The sequence below is a fragment of the Chiloscyllium punctatum genome, chromosome 38 (genome assembly GCF_047496795.1).
Source record: "Chiloscyllium punctatum isolate Juve2018m chromosome 38, sChiPun1.3, whole genome shotgun sequence".
Taxonomy (NCBI): Eukaryota; Metazoa; Chordata; class Chondrichthyes; order Orectolobiformes; family Hemiscylliidae; genus Chiloscyllium; species Chiloscyllium punctatum.
Window position 1 is genome coordinate 14,549,396 of NC_092776.1, and position 23,114 is coordinate 14,572,509.

Genomic DNA, 23,114 nt, shown 5'->3' on the forward strand with positions numbered 1-23,114 from the left:
GATGCAGAAATAAAAAGTTTAAATATTCTAGTCTTTACATTGCACAGTGTGTGTTTATTTTTGTAGTACAAGTCTAAAGCTCTAATCCCTGGTGTTGGAGTTGATTTATTACAGTAATATTGCTGTTGTTTCAATGTCATAGTTTGTGAGCAGGTTTTTCTTTAAAATGCAGTCCAGGTAATCTGATGTTCCCCGCATTTTGCGACAGTATTAAGATGGTTCTTAATCAAATCTAGTGGCACAGCGGCTAGCACTGCTGTCTCACAGCGACTGGGACCAGGGTTTGATTGCACCCTCAGGCAGCTGTATGCAGTTTGCATATTCTCCCCATGTCTGCACGGGTTTCCTCCCACAGTCCAAAAATGTGCAGATTAGGTGGATTTGCCATGCTAAATTGCCCATAGTGTCCAGGGATGAGGAGGCTAGGTGGATTAGCCATGGGGCAATGCAGGGTTACAGGGACATGGTAGCGGGGTGGGTCTGATGGGAAGTTCTTCAGAGTGTCGGTGTGGACTCGATAGGCCAAATAGCCTGCTTCCACATTGCAGGGATTCTAGATTAGATTAGATTACTTACAGTGTGGAAACAGGCCCTTCGGCCCAACAAGTCCACACCGACCCGCCGAAGCGCACCCACCCACACCCATTCCCCTACATTTACCCTGCACCTAACACTATGGGCAATTTAGCATAGCCAATTCACCTAACCTGCACTTTTTTGGACTGTGGGACGAAACCGGAGCACCCAGAGGAAACCCACGCAGACACGGGGAGAATGTGCAAACTCCACACAGTCAGTCGCCTGAGGTGGGAATTGAACCTGGGTCTCTGGCGCTGTGAGGCAGCAGTGCTAACCACTGTACCACCATGCCACCCAAAATGATTCTACCTTTCCCCTGTTCCGCAAAGAAAAGCTTTGAGTTGCAGGGGATCACAGTTTATGCGTGTACGGCATTGTTTATCCTATACTGGTCATAAACAGGAAGATTAGCAAGTGCAATACCAGTACTTATGTATATGTGTGCCCATTGGTGCTGTACTTTGCCTGTGTGGGCATGTTCGAATACATGTTTGTCTGTACATGAGTGTGCACTCATGAGTGTACATAACCATATTTTTGTGTTCCTTTGTATGTGTGGTTGTGGTACATGTTTGTGTGCAAATGTATATGGTTGTGTGAACATTCTGCCATCTGCTGGGCTGTTTTAGGAGCTCTATCTGGGTTAAATGCTAAACAGTGATCAGTTACAGATACTGAGGCCAATTCTAACTGCCTGTTGTGAACCTTGAATTCAATTCAGAACAACAAACTGATAAAGAATGCACTTACTAGGTCTACTCAAGATTTGCTGAGTGATGTAAATGAGAGGACCATCTGGAGGCTGTTCACAAAAAAAAAGTTTCAAAGTTTCATTTTTGAGATGCCAAGGTAGATCCAACAGTAAAACTTCCACTGTGAAGTCGGAAGGTGGTGATCCTGGGTTGATGAGCTTGGGGTCCAGTATCAGGTTGGTTTACGAGAACCCTTTTCCTTTATAAATTAACCTGCAGCCACACACTGTCAGACACCAGGCATTATCACACTAGCTGTTTGGATGGGATATCAACAGTGAGCTGAAAAATGTGTTGCTGGAAAAGCGCAGCAGGTTAGGCAGCATCCAAGGAGCAGGAGAATCGACGTTTCGGGCATAAACCCTTCTTCAGGAATATAGACAGGATAGATCGAGTGAAACCTTGGAAGAGCATAAACGAAGTAGGAGTATACTTGAGAGGGAAATCAGGAGGGCAAAAAGGGGACATGAGATAGCTTTGGCAAACAGAATTAAGGAGAATCCAAACAGCTTATACAAATACATTAAGGACAAAAGGGTAACTAGGAAGAGAATAGGGCCCCTCAAAGATCAGCAAGGCGGCCTTTGTGTGGAGCTGCAGAAAAATGGGGGAGATACTAAACAAGTATTTTGCATCAGTATTTAATGTGGAAAAGGATATGGAAGATATAGAAAGTAGGAAATTAGATGGTGACACCTTGCAAAATGTCCATATTACAAAGGAGGAAGTGCAGGATGTCTTGAAATGCATAAAGGTGGATAAATCCCCTGGACCTGATCGGGTGTACCCTAGAACTCTGTGGGAAGCTAGGGCAGTGATTGCTGGGCCTCTTGCTGAGATATTTGTAGAATTGATAGTCACAGGTGAGGTTCCGGAAGACTGGAGGTTGGCTAACGTGGTGCCACTGTTTAAGAAGGGTAGTAAGGACAAGCCAGGGAACTATAGACCAATGAGCCGGACGTCGGTGGTGGGCACGTTGTTGGAGGGAATCCTGTGGGTCAGGATATACATGTATTTGGAAAGGCAAGGACTGATTAGAGATAGTCAACATGGCTTTGTGCGTGGGAAATCATGTCTTACAATCTTGATTGAGTTTTTTGAAGAAGTAACAATGACGATTGATGAGGGCAGAGCGGTAGATGTGATCTATGTGGACTTCACTAAGGTGTTCAACAAGATTCCCCATGAGAGACTGGTTAGCGAGGTTAGAACTCACGGAATACAGGGAGAACTCGGCATTTGGATACAGAACTGGCTCAAAAAGTAGAAGACAGAAGGTTATGGTGGAGGGTCGTTTTTTCAGACTGGAGGATTGTGACCGGTGGAGTGCCATAAGGCTCGGTGCTGGGACCTCTACTTTTTGTCATTTATAGAAGTGATCTGGATGCGAGCATAATAGATACAGTTAATAAGTTTGCAGATGACACCAAAATTGGAAATGTAGTGGACAGCGAAGGTTACCTTAGATTACAACAGGATCTTGATCAGATGGGCCAATGGGCTGAGAAGTGGCAGATGGAGTTTAATTCAGATAAATGCGAGGTGCTGCATTTTGGGAAAGCAAATCTTAGCAGGTCTTATACACTTAATGGTAAGGTCCTAGGGAGTGTTGCTGAATAAAGAGACCTTGGAGTGCAGGTTCATAGCTCCATGAATGTGGAGTCGCAGGTAGATAGAATAGTGAAGAAGGCGTTTGGTATGCTTTCCTTTATTGGTCAGAATATTGAGTACAGGAGTTAGGAAGTCATGTTGCGGTTGTACAGGACATTGGTTCAGCCACTGTTGGAATATTGCATGCAATTCTGGCCTCCTATTGGAAAGATGTTGTGAAACTTGAAAAAAAAGTTCAGAAAAGATTTACAAGGATGTTGCTAGGGTTGGAGCGTTTGAGCTATGGGGAGAGGCTGAATAGGCTGGGGCTGTTTTCCCTGGCGCATCGGAGGCTGAGGGGTGACCTTATAGAGGTTTACAAAATTATGAGAGGCATGAATAGGATAAATAGACAAAGTCTTTTCCCTGGGGTCGGGGAGCCCAGAACTAGAGGGTGAGAGGTCTAGGGTGAGAGGGGAAAGATATAAAAGGGATTTAAGGGGCAATTTCCTCATGCAGAGGGTGGTGCATATGTGGAATGAGCTGCCAGAGGAGGTGGTGGAGGCTGGTACAATTACAACATTTAAAAGGCATTTGGATGGGTATATGAATAGGAAGGGTTTGGAGGGATATGGGCCGGGTGCTGGCAGGTGGGACTAGATTGAGTTGGGATATCTGGTTGGCATAGACAGGTTGGACCGAAGGGTCTGTTTCTATGCTGTACATCTCTATGACTCTAATACAATGGTGAGATTGTGAACCTATATCCTCAGGATTATTAATCCATTAAAAATGCCGTTTTACCATTGTACCCCACTGTTCCTGAGGATGACGCAGTATTGTATAAACATAGATTTCTCTCTCCTTTTGTGTGCCCAGAGTTAAATTCATGTCCTAGATTTGTTTTATTGCTCTGTGACAAGTACTGATCTCTCACACTGTTGGCTGCTCATGATTTGTTAGTCCAACTAAGCATTAAACCATATAAGGCATCACAACCAAACCTGATACTATCCTAGACTTATAGAATCTTACAACACTTGAGGCCATTTGAGCAGGAGAACTAGAAACAGGAATAGGCAATTCAACCCCTCGAGTCTGCTTCACCAATCAATATGATCGTGACTGATCTCATCTCAGCCTCAAATCTATTTTCCTACCCACTCACCATAACCCTTTGACACAGTACTAAGTAAAAATCTATCTATCCCCTCCTTAAATTTACTCAATGCTCCCGTTTCCACCATACCCTGAGATAGAGGTCACAGATTTACAACACAGAAGTAACCTCTCTTCATCTTCGTTTTAAATTTGCTATTCCTTGCCCTAAAACCTTTTGCTTATACTGCCCAAATGAGGAAACATCATCTCTAACGTCTATTGGGTAATCCACTTTACCATCTTATATACCTCAAATAGATTTCATTCCTCCAAACCCCAGACAACCTAAATTGTTCAATGTCTCTTCAGAAGACAAACCCCTTATCTCTGGAATCAATCTAGTGAAACTCCTCTGAGCTGTCTCCAATGCAACTATATCACTCCTCAAGTAAGGGGACCAAAATTGTATGTAATACACCAGGTGCGGTCTCACTAACGCCTTGCACAGTACAGCAACACTTCCCTACTTTTATACCTTACTTTTTTCGCAATAAATGCCAAAATTCTATTTGCCTTACTTATTACCTACTGTACCTCCATACTCCATTTCTGCAACTCATGCACAAGGACATACAGAAACCTCTTCACCAAAGCTTTCAGAGGTTTCACTCCATTTAGGTCATAAGTTGTCTTTCTATTCATTCCTCTGACCAAACTAATAACCTCATATTTATCCACATAAATTCATCGAGCCACAGAGATGTGCAGCACAGAAATAGATCCTCTTGTCCAACTCATCTATGCTAACTAGATATCCTAAATTAATCTAGTCCCATATGTCAGCATTTAGCCCATAAACCTCTAAACCCTTCCTATTCATATATCCATCAAGATGCCTTTTAAAATGTTATAATTGTACCAGCCTCCACCACTTCCTCTGGTGGCTCATTCCATACACACACCACCCTGTGTGTGAAAAAGTTGCCCCTTGGGTCCCTTTTATATCTTTGCCCTCTCACCATAAACGTATGCCCTGTAGTTTTGGAATCCCTTACGCTGGGGAAAAGACCTTGGCTATTCACCCTATCCATACCCCTCATGATTTTATAAACCTCTGTAAAAGGTCATCCCTCAGCCTTTGAGGCTCCAGGGAAAACAGCCTCAGCCTATTCAGCCTCTCCCTCTAGCTCAAACCCTCCAACCCTGGCAACATCCTTGTAAATGTTTTCTGAACCCTGTCAAGCTAAATGGCATGAGAAACACGAATAGGGTGAATGCACACAGTCTTTTTCCTAGAATTGCGGAATCGAGGACTAAAGGGGAAAGAATAAAAGGGAATCCGAGGGGCAACTTTTGTAGATAGAAAAGGATTAAAAGGATATGGGCCAATTGCAGAGAAATGAAGTTAGTGTGGATGGACATTTTGGTCGGTATGGACCAGTTTGAGCCAAAGGGCCTGTTGTTTCCATGCTGTAGGACTCAATGACATTTTTCTTATAGCAGGAGAATCAGAATTGAATACAGTATTCCAAACTTATCAAACTTAATTTGCCAACTTTGGCCCATTCACCATTCTTATGCAAACCCATTTGTACATTTCTTATTTCTTCATTGCAACTTACATTCTCATCTATTTTAGCAAATTTGGCTGCAGTACTTCTGCATCTAAGTCATTAATATATATTGCAAATGATTGGGGCCCAAGGGCTGAATTCTGTGGCACCCCAACCAGAAAAAGACCCACTTATTCCAACTCTCCACTTTCTGTTGATTAGCCAATTCTCCATCCAAGCTAATAAACTACTCCTAATCCCATGTGATCTTAGCTTCTGGATTGACCTTTTGTATGGCATCTTATCAAAGCCCTCCTGGAAGTCCAGATGTACTACATCTCCAGAATTCTTATTATCTATCTTCCCAGTTTCAGCTTCGAAGAACTCTAGCAAACTAGTTAAACACTATTTACCTTTCATAAAACCATACTGACTCTGATGGGTTGCATATGGATTTTCCAAATGTCCTGATATTACTTCTCGAATAACGAATTTTTAACAATTTCTTAATGACACATGTTAAACTAACAAGTCTATAGTTTCCTACTTTCAGACTCCTTCCATTTTTGAATAAGGGTGTTATATTAGCATTTTTCTCAATCCACTGGAACCTTTCCCGTATCCAGGGAACTTTGGATCCACCAGCTCTGCTGCCACTTCCTTTAAGGCCCTGAGATGTAGGCCAACATGCCCCGGGGACAGGTTTGCCACCTATAGATAACTCAGTAGTTTTTTCTCCCCCAGTGATGAGGATTGTTTTAAATTCTTCACTTTCTATAGCCTCACATTACCTGTTACTATTGGAATGGGTGTCCTCCACTGTGAAAACTGAAACAAAATATTGATTTGAAGAAAGTGAGGACTGCAGATGCTGGAGATCAGAGTAGAGAGTGTGGTGCTGGAAAAGCAAAGCAGGTCAGGCAGCATCCGAGGAGCAGGAGAATCAATGTTTCGGGCAAAAGCCCTTCATCAGGAATGAGAGAGAATATTGATTTACTGACTTCACCATTTCTGTGTTCCCACTATCAACTCCCCAGTCTTATTTTTAAAAGGACCAATGTTCATTTCAGAAAGAGCCATTTAATTTGGTCTAACTCCTCCCTTTCATTTCCCAAAAACCCTGCAAGTGTGCACTCTTCAATATAACCCCTTCCCAGACAGACTTACAATACATCCAATAACCAAACAAGGGCCGACCATGAAATGCTTTTGGGTTAAGTTTTGCCTCATGTCTATTTAGGAGTGGTTCCAGTCTATTTGGAAACGCCCCCATCTCTGCTGCACCCCGCCACATCCTACCTACCAACCCCCCAAACATTCTCAATCTGACAATTCAGGAAATGACAAATGGGATGGGGAAGATTTCACCTTTTGTTGCTACCAAAACTTACTTTTGCCTCTCAGGATTTTTGAAAACTTCCTTGTTGTACTATGGCTTTTTCACTTTACCAAAAATAAAAGGAAAAAACAAAAAATTGGCTCTGCAATCCTCAGCTGATAGTTAAACAAACTCATTTGGCAAAGTCACATTCTAGAGCAGACTTCCACCCTGCTTGACTGTTAAAACTTCAGGAAGAGAGACATTTAATTAACTGTGACAGCAGGAAAAACACAGGGAACACCTCACTCAGAACATAAAGAAAAGTCAAGGAGAGCGATCTTCAAGACTGTGTGGATGCTCTATGCCTTCCATCATCTCATCACGGCACCATTATTCTTTGAAGCCTAAACAGCTAAACACGGGGAATTCCTCAGATATCAACCATGAGGGGCCCAGGTCTTGGGTTAACTGATCCCAGCTGGGGTGGTACACCTCTGCCCATCTGAGAGGACAGACACAGCCTCAGATTCATGCCACATTCAAACAATGCAGCTCTCCTCAGTACTGCGCTGGGAATATATGGATTTTATACTCAAGTCTCAGAGAATGGGTCTCTAACGCACAACCTTCCAACTCAAAAAGAGAATAATGCCACCTCTAAGTCACAGCTGACAATTGTTTTCCAAGCTCACATGAAAACAATGAGCTTTTAGATCAGATGTCCAACATTCATGGTAATTTGCTCATTCTAAAACATGGTTATCTTGCTGAAATTGTGAAGAGTGCTGGTGGACTATTCCACAGGAATCAATGAGTAAACGGTTTGTGAAGATTAAAAAAGACCTGGGAACAGCACAGATTTGGATATGCTACACTGTCTGGGCATGAGAGGTGTACAAAAATGAAGTTTTGTCCAACATTAAGTAGCAGCTGTGGTTAGTCCAATAGCTCAGACCCTCACCATTCCATGTTATATTTCCTAATTTACTCATTCACGGGATACAAATGTCATTGGCTACATCCAGCATTTATTACCCACCCATACTGCCCTTGTAAATGTGATCGTTAGCCACCTTATTGAATACAACTTTTGTCTTCTTGGCCAATTTAATATTAAAGAATAAAAAAGAGATTGCTGGAGACATGGGCATGGCCATGGCCAGATAATGCAGATGCTCTTCCCTAAAAGGACATTTAATGAACTAGATGGGGTTTTTAACCAGAATCTGGTAATTTCATGGTCACCAGAATTAGATTTAACTGATTGTAAAAGGTTGGAATTTGAAAGCATGTTATGAGATCTTCAGTCCAGGGGTCATAATTATTGGTCCAGTAATATACATGTGATAAAAGTATCTCAAAATTATCTTTACATCCCTTATCTTCTTTAAACTTCAACTTCTCCAAACCTCCCGTCACCCAAATTTCGTTCACGCTGTGTCCTGCTCATTTGTCTCCACTTGCTCCCAACCCTAAACACATTGATGAGAAACCATTTTGCCCTGTAGCCTCTTCCCACCACATAACTGCAATCTCTTCCAACACAGTCAAAATCCTTTAACCAAGAGCACTGTGGGAAGCCCCATAATACATATACTACAGGGTCTCAAAGTAGTGCGGCCATTGTTTTAAGGGCACTTACATTCATGAAATGAATGTCAGGCTTGTTACATCGAAAGAATGAACTCTAAATAAAATTGCCTGCTGTCCCCTTTATTCCTTAGAGGTCTGCTCACATATCACCTAATGGACCCACCATCCTTTATTGGCTTTCAGTCTGGGAATGCCTTCGTTTTAAAATTCTCACCCTTTTTCCTTTGACTTGCTGCATCCCTTTTAATATTTGAGATCTCTACACTCTCCCAGTCCTGGCCTCTTGTGCATCCTTGATTTTAATTGGAAACAAAAGCAGATGTTGCTGGAAAAGCTAGGCAGGTCTGACAGCATGTGTGGACTGAAATCAGAGTTAACATTGCAGGTCAAGTGACCTTTCCTCAGCTCTGAGAAATGGTCAATTGACCCAAAACATTAACTCTCATTTCTCTCCACACATACTTCCAGACCTGCTGAGCTTTTCCAACAATTTGTTTTCAATTCTGATTTACAGCATCCACAGTTCTTTCAGTTTTTCTTGATCTTAATTGCTTCACTATTGGCAGCGATGTCTCCAGCTGTCAAGGCTCAGAAGCCTAGAATCCTCCCATTAAATGTCTCTGCCTCTTCAATCAGCTCTCTTGCTTTAAGAAAGTTTTTAAAACCTACCTTTTTGAGCAATATTTTGATGACCAGTTATAAAGGTCTCCTTATGTTGCTCACTGTCAAATTTTATTTGATACGATCAATTTACATTAAACGTGCAAAGAAACAGGCCAATTAAGTCAGTGTATATCAGCATTTCAGCTCCAAATAGGCCTCTTAACTTCCCTTTATCTCACCATATCCTTCCAATTCTTTCTCCCTCATGCACTTATCTAGCTTCCTCTTAAATTCATCTATGCTTTTCACCTCAGCACTCCTTGTAATAGCAAGTATCATACTCTCACCTGATCAAAGAAGGTTTCTCCTGAATTGTGTAGACAATTTTTAGTGATTACCTTGCATTTATGGCCTAGGGCTTTAGACTGCTAGATGCTGTCTAACTAACCCATAAAATCTGCATTCTCTCTGTTAGAAGATGCCATTTTTGCAAATTTCATTTTGCACCTTCCCAGAGTCTCTATTTAAAACAACACCGTGGCGGCACCATGACTCAGTGGTTAGCACTGCTGCCTCACAGCGCCGGGGACCCGGGTTCAATTCCAGCCTTGGGCGACGGTCTGCGTGGAGTTTGCACATTCCCCCCTGTGTCTGCGTGAGTTTCCTCTGGGTGCTCCACTTTCCTCCCACAGTCCAAAGATGTGCAGGTTAGGTGAATTGGCCATGCTAAATTGCCCATAGTGTTCAGGGATGTGTAAGTTAGGTGCATTAGTCTGGGGTAAATCTAGAGCAATAGGGTAGGGAAATGGGTCTGGGTGGGTTATTCTTCAAAAGGGTCGGTGTGGACGTGTTGGCCCGAAGGGCCTGTTTCCACACTGTAAGGATTCCGTGACACTCATAACTAAACAGTGATGCTACTCTGAGGCACCACCATTGATTTCACAGATTTTAAAAGGTGCTACAAACAGTTAGGTTGTTGTTGTAGTGGGTGGCAGGTTTCCACTTCTGTTTAACAACAATCCATCAGTTTTCATTTTCATTCTATCCCTGGCAGTACATAAAGTTAGCAGACTTATTCTTAATTCACTTTCGCCACTGATTTGAACTCAAGGTTACCAATTCAATACCATGCCCACAACACTAGTGAACCCAAATGTGCTTTCCTTGACCCCACTCCCTAGAATTCCCTCTTCAAAGCCTCCTCCCCACCGACCTTTCATGTCAAACATGATTCAGTAGGCACCATACCTGCCTCGGAGTCAGAGGTTCAGCGTTCAGGTACACTAACAGAGACAGGAGTACATAATACAGAATGACATTCCCAGTGCAGTGCCTTTTGTGTACAGGACATAGCTGGGCAATTTTCCACCTTGTCACGCAGATGCCAGTGTTGTAGCAGCACTGGAATAGCTTGGTTCGGGGAGCAGCAAATCTTCAGTACTATTGCTGGAATGTTGTCAGGGCCCATAGTCTTCCTGGAGAAAGTGAAGACTGCAGATGCTGGAGATCAGAGCTGAAAATGTGTTGCTGGAAAAGCGCAGCAGGTCAGGCAGCATCCAAGGAATAGGAGAATCGACGTTTCGGGCATAGAAGGGCTTATGCCCGAAACGTCAATTCTCCTGTTCCTTGGATGCTGCCTGACCTGCTGTGCTTTTCCAGCAACACATTTTCAGCCCATAGTCTTCCTCCCAGGTGAACGTAAAAGATCTTAGAACACTACTTTGAAGCACAACAGGATAGTTTCCCTGGCATTCTGAATAATATTTATCCCCCAACTAAGTTCTTACAGAATAGCTGTTTATGGGAGGTTGCTGCATTTCTGCCATTGACAAAAATCACGGAGACTTCAAAAATATTTCATCATTGTAGAGTTCTTTGAGACATATTGAGGGCCTAAAAAGCATTGTAGAACTGCATACTTTCTGCAACCTTTTATAAACCTGCTCAAATGTCTCTTTTTGATCATTCTATCAATCAGTTCCCTCTCCAAACTCCCCAAAAAGAATCTATTTTGTAAGAGTCAGAATATTTTCTACTTTATCCTTTTTTAAAAATATTTTATACTTTTTTCTACTAACCTGCGGAACTGATACACAGATGTCCTGGAGCTGCAATGACTGACCTCCAAGAATCACTACCATGTTCCTGTATGCTAGGTATGACTCTAGCCAGCAGGAAGCTTGCCCCACTTCCCATCAAGTTCACTTTTGTCAGGACTCCCTTATGACACATTTGGTCAAATGCAGCCTTAATATCAAGGACTGTCACTCTCACTTCACCTCTGAAATTCAGCTCTTTTGTCCACGAATGACCCAAGGCTGAAATGAGGCCAGGAGCTGAGTGGTCCTGGCAGAACCCAAACTGGGCATCACTGAGCATGTTGTTGCTGAACAGGTGCTACTTGATAGCCCTTTTGATGACACATTCCCTCACTTTACTGATGCTTGAGAGTAGACTGATCGGGTGGTAATTAGCCATGTAGCATTTGACTTGCCTTTTGTGTGCAGGACATAGCTGGACAATTTTCCACCTTGTCACGTAGATGCCAGTGTTGTACCAGTACTGGAATAGCTTGGTTTGGGGAGCAGCAAATCTTCAGTACTATTGCTGGAATGTTGTCAGGGCCCATAGTCTTTGCACTATCCAGTGTTTTGCACCATTTCTTGATATCACGTGAATTGGCCAAGGACTGGTATCTGTGATGTCGAGGACCACTGGAGGAGGCTGAATGGATCATCAACTTGGCACTTCTGGCTGAAGTTTTCTGTGAATGCTTCAGCCATGTCTTTGCACTGATGTGCTGGGCTTTTCTGACAGTGAAGATGGGGATATTTGCAGAGCTTCTCATCCAGTGAATTGTTTAATTGTCCATCACCATTCATGAATGGATGACGTGGCAGGACTGCAGAGTTTAGATCTGATCCACTGGTTGTGAGATCACTTTGCTCTATCACTTATTGCTTTTGTTGTTGGGCATGCAAGTAGCCCTATTTGGTGGCTTCATCTGGTTGACATGCCATTTTTAGATATGCCTGATGTTGCTCCTATCATGCCTCCTGCACTGTCTGGTGAGCAAGTTGCAGGTTGTGCTGAAGTACAATTCTGCTGCTGTTGAGAGCCTCGTGATGCCTAGTTTTAAGTTGCTAGATCTGTTCCAAGTGTGCCCCATTTAGCACAGTGTTAGTGCCACACAACCGGTTGGAGGGTATTCCCAATGTGAAGGTGGGATGTCGTCTCCACAAAGTCAATTGCAACATTTAAAAGGCATTTGGATGGGCATATGAATATGAAGGGTTTGGAGGGATATGGGCCGGGTGCTGGCAGGTGGGACTAAATTGGGTTGGGGTATCTGGTCGGCATGGATGGGTTGGACCGAAGGGTCTGTTTCCATGCTGTACATCTCTATGACTCTATAACTATGCAATGATCACTCTTATCTATACGGTCATGGAAATATGCATTTGCAACCTGGTGAGGTAAAGTACGTTTTTCCCTTGTTGGTTTCCTCATCACTGCCACAGAGACAAATCTTGCAGTTATATCCATTAGAACCTTACCCATCAGTACTGCTGATGGAGAGCCACATTTGGTGGTGGACACTGAAGTCCCCCACTCCGATTATATTTTATGCCCTCAGTGCTTCCTCCAAGTCTTGTTCAATATTAAAGAGTACTGATTCATCAGCCAATGGAGAACTCTACATGGAAAAGAGCAGGAGGTTTCCTTGCCCATGTTTAACCGAAAACCACGAAACTTCATGGGGTTGTGAGTCTATGTTGAGGACTCCCTGGGCAATTCCCACCCATCTGTGCACCAGCTCTTTTGGGTCTATTCCTGCCAGTGGGACAGGACATATCCAGGGATAATGATGGTGGTGTTTGTGTCTATGTCTTGAAGGTATCATTCTGTGGGCATAACTAAGTCAGGTTGTTGCTTGACTCGTCTGTAAGACTACCCTCTCAAATTTTGGCACTCACCTTCAGCTGTTAGTAAGGTGGACTTTGCCACTGTGTTGTTTTTGCCATTGTCATTTTCAATGCTTAGGTCAATGCCAAGTGGTCTAGTTCTTCATTGAGATTTTGTAGCGATTGATACAACTGAGCAGCTTGCTAGGCCATTTCAGAGTGCAGTTGAGAGTCAACCACATTGCTGTGGCTCTAGAGCCACACATATGGTAGCCCAGGTGAGGATGGCAGATTTCCGTCCCTGAAGGACATTAGTGAGCCTGACGGGTTTTTCTGACAACTGATAATAGATCATGGTTTTCAGTAGATGCTGAATTCCAGATTTCTTTTCTTCAATTCACATTCTACAATTTGTTGTGATGGGATTTGAATCCGCATCCCGAGAACATTAGTTAAGTTTCTGGATTTGTAGTCCAGCAGTAGTTTCACTAAATTCTGGATTAGTGGTGCTGGAAGGCTCCGCCCCTCACTCCACACCCACACCAGATCCCAGCTCCCAGCTCCCAGCCCTGCTGAGTTTTCACCATTCCTCCAGACCTTCCCCTCACTGAGGACGAATGATCAGTCCTCAGCAAAGAACTCGCCTTCATCCCCTTCCATCCACGCATCAATGAATTTAATACATGCTGTGACGTCGAGCACTTCTTCCGCCGTCTCCGCCTCCGAGCTTACTTTCACAATCAGGACTCCTGCCCACCTTCCGAGGACCCCTTCGCCCACCTCCAACACACTGCATCCACCTGGACACACCGCGCTGGCTTATTACCCGCCCTTGACCTCTTCATTTCCAACTGCCGCCGGGACATTAACTGCCTCAACCTGTCCACCCCCCCCCCCCACCCCCACTCCAACCTCTCACCCTCACAACGCGCAGCCCTCCAATCCCTCTGCTCCAATTCCGACCTCACCATCAAGCCAGAAGATAAAGGGGGCGCAGTGGTAGTCTGGCGCACTGACCTCTACACCGCTGAAGCCAAACACTAACTCGACGACACCTCTTCCTACCGCCCCCTCGACCATGACCCCACACCCCATCACCAAACCATCATCTCCCAGACCATACAGAACCTCATCACCACAGGAGATCTCCCACCCACAGCTTCCAACCTCATAGTCCGGGAACCCAGCACTGCCCGGTTCTACCTCCTTCCCAAGATGCACAAGCCTGACCACCCTGGCCGACCCATTGTCTCAGCATGCTCCTGCCCCACTGAACTCATCTCTACCTACCTCGACACTGTCCTATCCCCCCTAGTCCAGGAACTCCCCACATACGTTCGAGACACCACCCACACCCTCCATCTCCTCCAAGACTTCCGTTTCCCCGGCCCCCAACGCCTCATCTTCACCATGGATATCCAATCCCTCTACACCTCCATCCGCCATGACCAGGGCCTCCAAGCCCTCCGTGTTTTCCTCTCCAGACGTCCCCAACAGTACCTTTCCACCGACACTCTCATTCGTTTGACCGAACTGGTCCTCACCCTTAACAGTTTCTCCTTCGAATCCTCTCACTTCCTCCAGACCAAAGGGGTAGCCATGGGCACACGTACGGGCCCCAGCTATGCCTGTCTCTCTGTAGAGCTGTTGATCTTCTGTAATTACACTGGCATCACTTCCCACCTCTCCCTCCACTACATTGATGCCGGCTCTCGCGAGGAGGTTAAGCAATTCATCAACTTCACCAACACATTCCACCCTGACCTTAAATTTACCTGGACCATCTCTGACACCTCCCTCCCCTTCTTGGATCTCTCCATCTCCATTAATGACGACCAACTTGATACCGACATTTTTTTTTACAAACCCACCGACTCCCGCAACTACCTGGATTACACCTCTTCCCACCCTACCTCCTGCAAAAATGCCATCTCGTGTTCCCAATTCCTCTGCCGTATCTGCTCCCAGGAGGACCAGTTCCACCACAAAACACACCAGATGGCCTCCTTTCGAGATCACAATTTCCCTTCCCATGTGGTTACAGATGCCCTCCAACGCATCTCGTCCACATCCCGCACCTCCACCCTCAGACCCCACCCCTCCAACCGTAACAAGGACAGAACGCCTCTGGTGCTCACCTTCTACCCTACCAACCTTCGCATAAACCAAATCATCCGCCAACATTTCCGCCACCTCCAAAACAGTCCCCACCACCAGGGATATATTTCCCTCCCCACCCCTTTCTGCCTTCCGCAAAGACCGTTCCCTCCGTGACTACCTGGTCAGGTCCACGCCCCCCCCCTTCAACCCAACCTCCCATCCTGGCATCTTCCCCTGTCACTGAAGGAATTGCAAAACCTGTGCCCACACCTCCTCCCTCACTTCAATCCAAGGCCCTAAAGGAGCCTTACACATCCTTCAAAGTTTTACCTGCACATCCACTAATATCATTTATTGTATCCGTTGCTCCCGATGCAGTGTCCTCTACATTGGGGAGACTGGACGCCTCCTAGCAGAGCGCTTTAGGGAACATCTCCGGGACACCTGCACCAATCAACCACACCGCCCCGTGGCCCAACATTTCAACTCCCCCTCCCACTCTGCCGAGGGCATGCAGGTCCTGGGCCTCCTTCACCTCCGCTCCCTCACCACCAGACGCCTGGAGGAAGAACGCCCCATCTTCCGCCTTGGAACAGTTCAACCCCAGGGCATCAATGTGGACTTCAACAGCTTCCTCATTTCCCCTTTCCCCACCTCACCCCAGTTCCAAACTTCCAGCTCAGCACTGTCCCCATGACTTGTCCTACCTACCTATCTTCTTTTCCACCTATCCACTCCACCCTCCCCCCTAACCTATCACCTTCATCCCCTCCCCCACTCACTTATTGTACTCTATGCTACTTTCTCCCCGCTCCCACCCTCCTCTCACTTATCTCTCCACCCTTCAGGCTCTCTGCCTGTATTCCTGATGAAGGGCTTTTGCCTGAAACATCGATTTTACTGCTCCTCGGATGCTGTCTGAACTGCTGTGCTCTTCCAGCACCAATAATCCAGAATCTGGTTTCCAGCATCAGCAGTCATCGTTTTTACCCTTTTTAGATAGTTTCACTAGGTCATTGCCTCCTCAAAAACAAAGATACCTTGCATGAGGAGATATTTAGACAGGTGGCCAAAAGCTCAGTCAAAGATGTAGGTTTTAAGGAAAATTTTAAGGAATAAAGATATCTCAACATGTTTAAGGAGGGAGTTGCAGAGCTTAGGACTCAGGAATTAAAGGCACATCTTTCAGAGTTGAGGCAATAAGATTTCAAATACATCCACGGTCTCCAGTCCACTTTACCTCTGTAGCCTCCTCCACCTGACAATCCCTTGGTACCTTGGGGGGTTGTTGCCTGGAGGAGACTTTAGAAGTGGGTGAAGCCTAGGAAGTCTTGCAAACAAAGTTAAGCAAGAAACCAACCTAACTTATTCCTTCACTAGCTCAGAACTGTTCAACACAATTGTGAGACTCTTGGCAGATAGGGAGCCAAATCTGGAACACTCTTCGTCTGTGAGGCATGGCACAAGCACCCCAAATACTTGTGGTGTACAAGCTTACATAAATTCCTGGTCTGTACCAAGCCACCAACAAATTTTCGCTTCCAGGAAGCTCACTAATTGTTTTAAAAAGCATGGTAAGTAAATATCTCCAATATTTATTGGAATGAAATGGTAGGTAAGCATAACAGTTACAAAAGCAAATGAGAATTATTAGTTTTGTGCCACACTCTTACAAAACCAAATGTAAAAGTTTACTGATGATGTGCCTACTGGAGGATATTATAAAACCCATTTTACTTTGTGTTTTACAAGATTACTAAATACGCAATAACCACAAGTGCAACGCACACGTGTGTGTGCACAGAAATCTAAAATAAAACAATCAGGCATCATTTTGTTACACACTACGAGTGCTACTGCAGGGAAAAAAAATTCTTGCAGATCAGATCTAAAATGGTTCAACCACAAAAAGAAACACATTAAGGATCTTTTTCCCTCTCTCTGCTTCCACAGCTATGCTTGAACTGAAAATAATGTGGAACCACAGGCCTCAACCCAGCCCCACATAAATCACAAATTTCCACATCAATAAAGTTAATTGGTTACCCATTAGTTACTGGAGTATACTGTACTCACCAGGACATGAACAACCTCCTGACATTTTTCACATCTCTGAACTCCCTTCCTATACGTATATATGTTTTTGTTTAATCCTTTTTTTCCTCTTCTGGTTGCAACAAGCAGACAGCACAGCCTCTCTCTACTTCATGGTGTCCTGTGTGTGTTGATGTCACGTACTGAAATCTCTGGGAAGGAGAAAAAAAAAGAGGGACCATCAGAGAAACAGGAAGCAGAAATTATTCGTCCCTCAAAGGCGGAATGCCTCCACTCATTAATATGCAAATACTAAATTCAGTGGGTGGAGTGTGTGTCTGGCAGGGTAACCCAGGAAACAAGAGATGGCAAAGCAACAACAAGCATGTGACCCAGATTTTTTTTCTCTCGCTCTCTCTAAAAGGTTGTTTTCTATACTGAAAAACCCTGCTCCCATCAAATTCCTTTCGCTATCCATCATTGCTCTCTAGACAGGGAGAAACCTTAACCCCTTTCAGCTAGATCTGCAGTGCTTATTCATCGAATAGAAGTCATTCACCTTCCCCCCTCTCTACCCTGCTCCTTCCTTCCCTCTCTCCTCTCCCCCACTGCCAGTCGACAAAATGAGAATGTTAACCCTTTCAGAACCATAGTCCACATTTTTTTTTGTTTTCCCTGTGCTTATGTTCAGAGGTCAAAAAATACGAATCCAGGAACTGTACTGCCCACAGCTGCACTGGCAATAACAAATTGCAAAGTCCCATCTTTAATTTCAGCTTTGGGTTAACTAATAAAAGGTCTTACCCATGTGCCCTTGGGATTAAAGAGAGGAATCAACAGTGTTTCGGCTCCTCGGGGATGCAAACCGACCAGGATGACCCTGGAGTCTCCTTGAATTGAAGGTCATCTCCAGGACACTACTGCCGTCAAAATCCCTGAGAAAAGTCAAAGGGGGTTTGATAAAAATATGAGAAAGCAAAATACTATGGATGCTGAACATCTGGAATAAAATCAGAAATTACTGGAGAAACACAGCAGGTCTGGAAGGTCAGGGCTAAAGAACAGGCACATCAAACTCAAAATATTAACTGTTTCCCTCTCCACAGAAGCTGCCAGAACTGTGTTTTCTCCAGCAATTTCTAAATTTTATAATAAAATTATGATTTTTTTTCAACACTTGATTTTTTTTTGTTTTTAGAATCCTGGAAATATGGGGAATGATGACTTTTTTTGATAGTCAGTCATCAAGTTCCAAGGGCAGGCCTTCCTCCCATTAAGGGCAGAGGTCTAGCCAACATTTCAACACAAAGAATACTGCACCAACACATGCATCCCACAAACAGCTTCACAATAAAGTGACCAGATATCGGAGATGCCGGTGTTGGACTGGGGTGTACAAAGTTAAAAGTCACACAACACCAGGTGCTTCCAATTAAACCTGTTGGACTATAACCTGGTGTTGTGTGATTTTTAACTTTGACCAGATATCAGTTTCAACAACATTGTTTGAGGGATAAGTATATTGTTTGAGCATAGAACAAGGCGGACCTCATTTACTTAATGGAATTCTTTAGCTTCACCTTTGAGGGCATTCAGCAGCTCTGAGTGGAGTACTCCTTCTATCTAGCCCCTCTGAATATGCAGCACTCTCTAAATATTGTGTTGGGATTGTCAATACATATTATATGCTATCAAATCCCTGGGATTGAATGTGAATCCACAACCATCTGACGAAACAGAGTCGTACAGGTGACTAACACCTTAAATTACAAGCATTGCGGGCATTCACAGTGCTCAGTCCAGAGGCACACAGGTTAATGTGGTCCCAGGGTTTGGAGTCATATTTCTGCTCCAGTATTCACTCCTCAAACTTAAATTAATCATCTTCAGTTCTCCCTTCCTGACTAGAGTTGAGGCTTTTTTTCCTCAAGGTTAGATTCTCAATTCAAACAAGACATTCCTAAGGATAATGGACACTCAAGTAATTTTGCCCACGCACACAAGGAAAGTTCTGTTCGAACGGATTGCCTTGGGCAGAGGGCCAGCGCTGCATTACACACTGGGAGGCCTCCTTATAAGACTAGGCATTACATAACACATGAGGGAAAACAGTATCCATAAGCAGTACACGCTAAAGACTTGGCCAATCAAGAATCTGTGTGTACTGAACAGTGCATTAAATAGGGAAAGCTGTGTGTACTGAACATTGTTAAAGGGAGAGAACTGTGTGTACTATGGGGTGAGCTGTGTATACTGAACAGTACGTTAAACAGGGAGAGCAGTGTGTACTGAACAGCGCATTAACAGGGAGAGTTGTGTGTACTGAACAGTACATTGAACAGGGAGAGCTGTGTGTACTATGGAGAGAGCTGTGGGTACTGAACTGTACGTTAAACAAGGAGAGCTGTGTGTACTGAACAGTGTTAAATGGAGAGAGCTGTGTGTACTGAAAAGTACATTTAAAGGGGAGATCTGTGTGTTCTGAACAGTGTCTTAAACAGGGATCTGTACATACTGATATGTTAAACAGGGAGATCTGTGCATACTGTACAGTGTGCTAAACAGCAGGAGCAGTATTTTTTGAATGTTACACTGTTCTCACTGCCACCCCATGTGAAAGTTAGAAGATCCACACCTGATGAATATTGAGCAACACAGCAGAGCAAGATAGATCAGCAAGATACTTCTAACAGAACCTGGACAGTACAGCAGAAAGAAAAACACAGGGTATCAAGACAGTTTACACAGGATAGTAGTGTTAGAAACTAATTATCATCCAGCTAGCGGCTAATCACAGTGTAAGATGGTACCAAATGCAGACAGAGATAGTCCTCTGATAAGAAAATATGCCTGTCATGTTACTCAAATGAGATATTTCTACTAATTTGTTTTCTTCTAACAGGTAGAATATGTGTTGCTCACATTGACACAGTTAACTCTTCTTTTGCATGTCACTTCAGGCTTTTTGGCAAGGTTTATCTGAAAACCTGGTCTGACTGACACTGGGAGGATGGACTGGCATTGGAATGGAAACAGTGGAATTTCATGAAAGTAATGTCAAAGAGAAGGCAGTTATGAGCCCAAATTGCACAAATGTAGCTCAGATTCCTTGGAATAGCAGTATTCACTACACTTTGGACATGTCAATTAAGATCCTCTTTCCTGTGGCCTGTTCACTGACCCTAACACTCACTGTCTCACTCCTCATTTGCCATTCATCTCTCCTGTTCGCCAACCCTCTGCTTGCTTCCTGCCTCTTGGTGCCCCTCACCAAAACCATCATTCACTGCATGGATCTGGGAGAAGAAAGTGTTGTGTGTGAGGAAGGAGCAGGACCCAGAGGATTTAGGAAGGGAAGTGATGAGCGGAAGAGGCAACCAGCTTGAGATAGGCAACAAACTAGAGGGCTGATGTGCAAGACAGAGGTGGAAGATTGGAAGAGTCAGGGGCAAAACAGTGAAGAGGAGGGTCAGTGCAACGGAAAGATAGCAAGTGAGCAGGTCAGTGAGCCAGATGGGACATGATTGGGAGAGGCAGCGAGCTAGAGGTAAGGTGAGCAGGAGATAGAAAAGGTTAGTAAGCTATGAAGTACATTAGCCACTCTAGCAATGAATATGTCTTTCCCAGTCATGTTTTGGTATTTTACATACCAAAGTACATTTTACTTGGAGACAAAAATCAGAACAAATCTATAGGCATGTTTTATGCCCTATTTATCAGATAAAGGTATCATGTGAATTTAGGTGCAGGTCAACCATGATTATGGAATGGCAAAACATGTTCAAGAGGTGGAATGGCCTCCTCCCATTCCAAGGTCTAATCCGTGCTGTACCAATCCTGGGAGTATCTAATTATCAATGTGAAGTGAGATTTGTTTAGTGTTGACTTTTGCTGTATCGGCCCTAGGAGTGTATAGTGTATAGTATATAGCCCTAGTGCTGTAGCTATCCTGGGAGTGCCTGACAAGTGCTTGTAAACATGATTCTTATCTAGTAGAGATAAAAATAAATGGGACCCTGGACGCAGAAGGGACTTTTGGACAATAAATTCACCAATGCCAGCCCATTCTTCAGGATGTGTCCTGGACAGCTGGCTCCACACAGTCATTTATAAATGCAAAATGCCGAATGCAGCAGCTTGTCTCCAGCTGATCATACCCTGGAGGCAAGTGATTTATTATCATTCAGATGCATGGGAATTTCTGACTTCTTTGAACCCATTCGTGCAAGAATTCCAGGGTTCACACTGCACATCAAGCTAGGAGCAGTGGAAATTTCTGAGCTTTCTTTTAAAAAATAATCTGCATGTTTTATTTAGTGCCTTTCATGACCCTGAGATGTCCAAAGCCCTTAATGGCTAATGCTACCCTGTTGAAACCCTTTAGACACTGTTTTCGAGTAGGAGATCACCAAGCTCCCACATATAGCAGTGTGATCATTTTTTTTATATAAAATGATGCAGTTCAAGGGGTAATTATTAACCAGCACACTATGCAGTTCTATGCCTTCTCCATATGTTCGTAATGGGATATTTTGTAACACATGAGAGAAAACAGGAGGCCTTGGTTTAATAGTTCACTCAAAAGACGACATCTTCAACGTTGCCCTGCTCCCGCAGTACTGTGTTGCAGTGTCAGCCTGAATCACTGTTTTCAAGCTTATGGAGTTGAACATGGAACTTATGATTTTCTGAACTAAAGACAAAGCTACTCACTGATCCAAGGCTGATCCATAATAACATAACAATGTACCTGCAGAGTTTTGAATAACTACATAAATAGGATGGAGCCAGCAGGGCTGCCAAACCTCCAGAACTGATCTGGAATATCCAGACATCAAGGTCAATCCCCTGGACATCGCTTCAAGCAAACTAATTAATCATCAGTGAAGCTGCTTGCTGTGACACTGATGAATTTTGGCCTCAGGTTTTTGGGTTACTTTTAATGCTGCTTTGGAAAAAAAATCCTTTGTTTTGATTTAATACACAGCTTTGCTCTGGTCTAATATTTTTCATGTTGTTAGATTTTACTTCAACTTATTGTACAACACACTCTTCATCTCCATCTCAAATGGGAGGTCCCAGATTAAACTGTGCCACATAATTCTAGATTCTCCTGTGAGAAGAAATACCTATTCTGTCAAGCCCCCGCAGAATCTGATGTTTTCTCATTCCTCTAAATTCCGACCAATACAGGCTCAACCTTTCATCGTAAAGTATCATCCCATTAATCAACCCATTCTCTGAACTGCTTCTAATGGGTATGTGCCCCTCCTTAAGTATGGAGGCCAACCCTATGCTCCAAGTATGGTGTCCACTAATATACAGTATAGCTGGTGGAAGACCTTCCCTATTTTATTCCATACCCCTAGCTATAAAAGTAAATATTCCACTTGCCTTGCTTGTTGTTATTACTTGCTGCACTTGCATGCTATCCTTTTGTGATTCATAGACTACAGCTGTCCATATTCTTTCAGCAGAACTTCTTCCTTAGTGTCATTGGTAACCATGTAAACCACAACAACTGGATCCTTTCTCTCTCCAAGTTCCTTTTCAACCCAGAGGAGATGTGTTCAGACCTGTCAGAGGACAGTTAACACAGCTGTCAGGACTCCCTCTCAGATGCAGAGAATAGTTAATTCTCCTCCCAATTTCACTGTCCCTTAACAACTATGTGCCTTTTACTGTCAGCATTGGAATGGCTCCCTGCACCACAGTACTGTCATCAGTTCACTCTTCATTCCTGCAGTCCTTGTGTGCGCAGTTTTTCTATTGTCATCTCTGTGGTTGACAAATGAACTCTATGCACGTCCAACCACTTTGAGTGGGCATCTACACTTTGAACTTGTTGCTCGGTTGTAGAGCCAGAGACATTTTCATTGCCACATGAATGTGAGGAAGAACTTTCTTAAACTTGAGTGTAAATGACTTGGAACTCTCCAGTCTGCAAACATGATCAGAGTAAGGCAATTATTTTTTCAAAAGG

The 23,114-nt window shown here is 43.9% G+C and overlaps 1 protein-coding gene across 2 annotated transcripts in view; it reads right to left on the reverse strand.

Annotated features, from left to right (window-relative positions):
- Positions 1-17,952, reverse strand: part of ldb1a (LIM domain binding 1a) — a 103,379-nt gene extending 85,427 nt beyond the window's left edge. Inside the window, exons 1-2 of one of the 2 annotated variants that reach the window (XM_072557225.1) lie at positions 17,936-17,952; positions 17,174-17,343 (exon numbers count right to left, since the gene is read on the reverse strand). In XM_072557225.1, the coding sequence (XP_072413326.1) occupies positions 17,174-17,198 (25 nt within the window). In that variant the 5' untranslated portion in view covers positions 17,199-17,343; positions 17,936-17,952. Of the gene's footprint in view, positions 1-17,173; positions 17,640-17,935 lie in introns of those variants that run through there. The other variant, XM_072557227.1, reaches the window with a different exon arrangement.
- Positions 17,953-23,114: the final 5,162 nt, after the last annotated feature.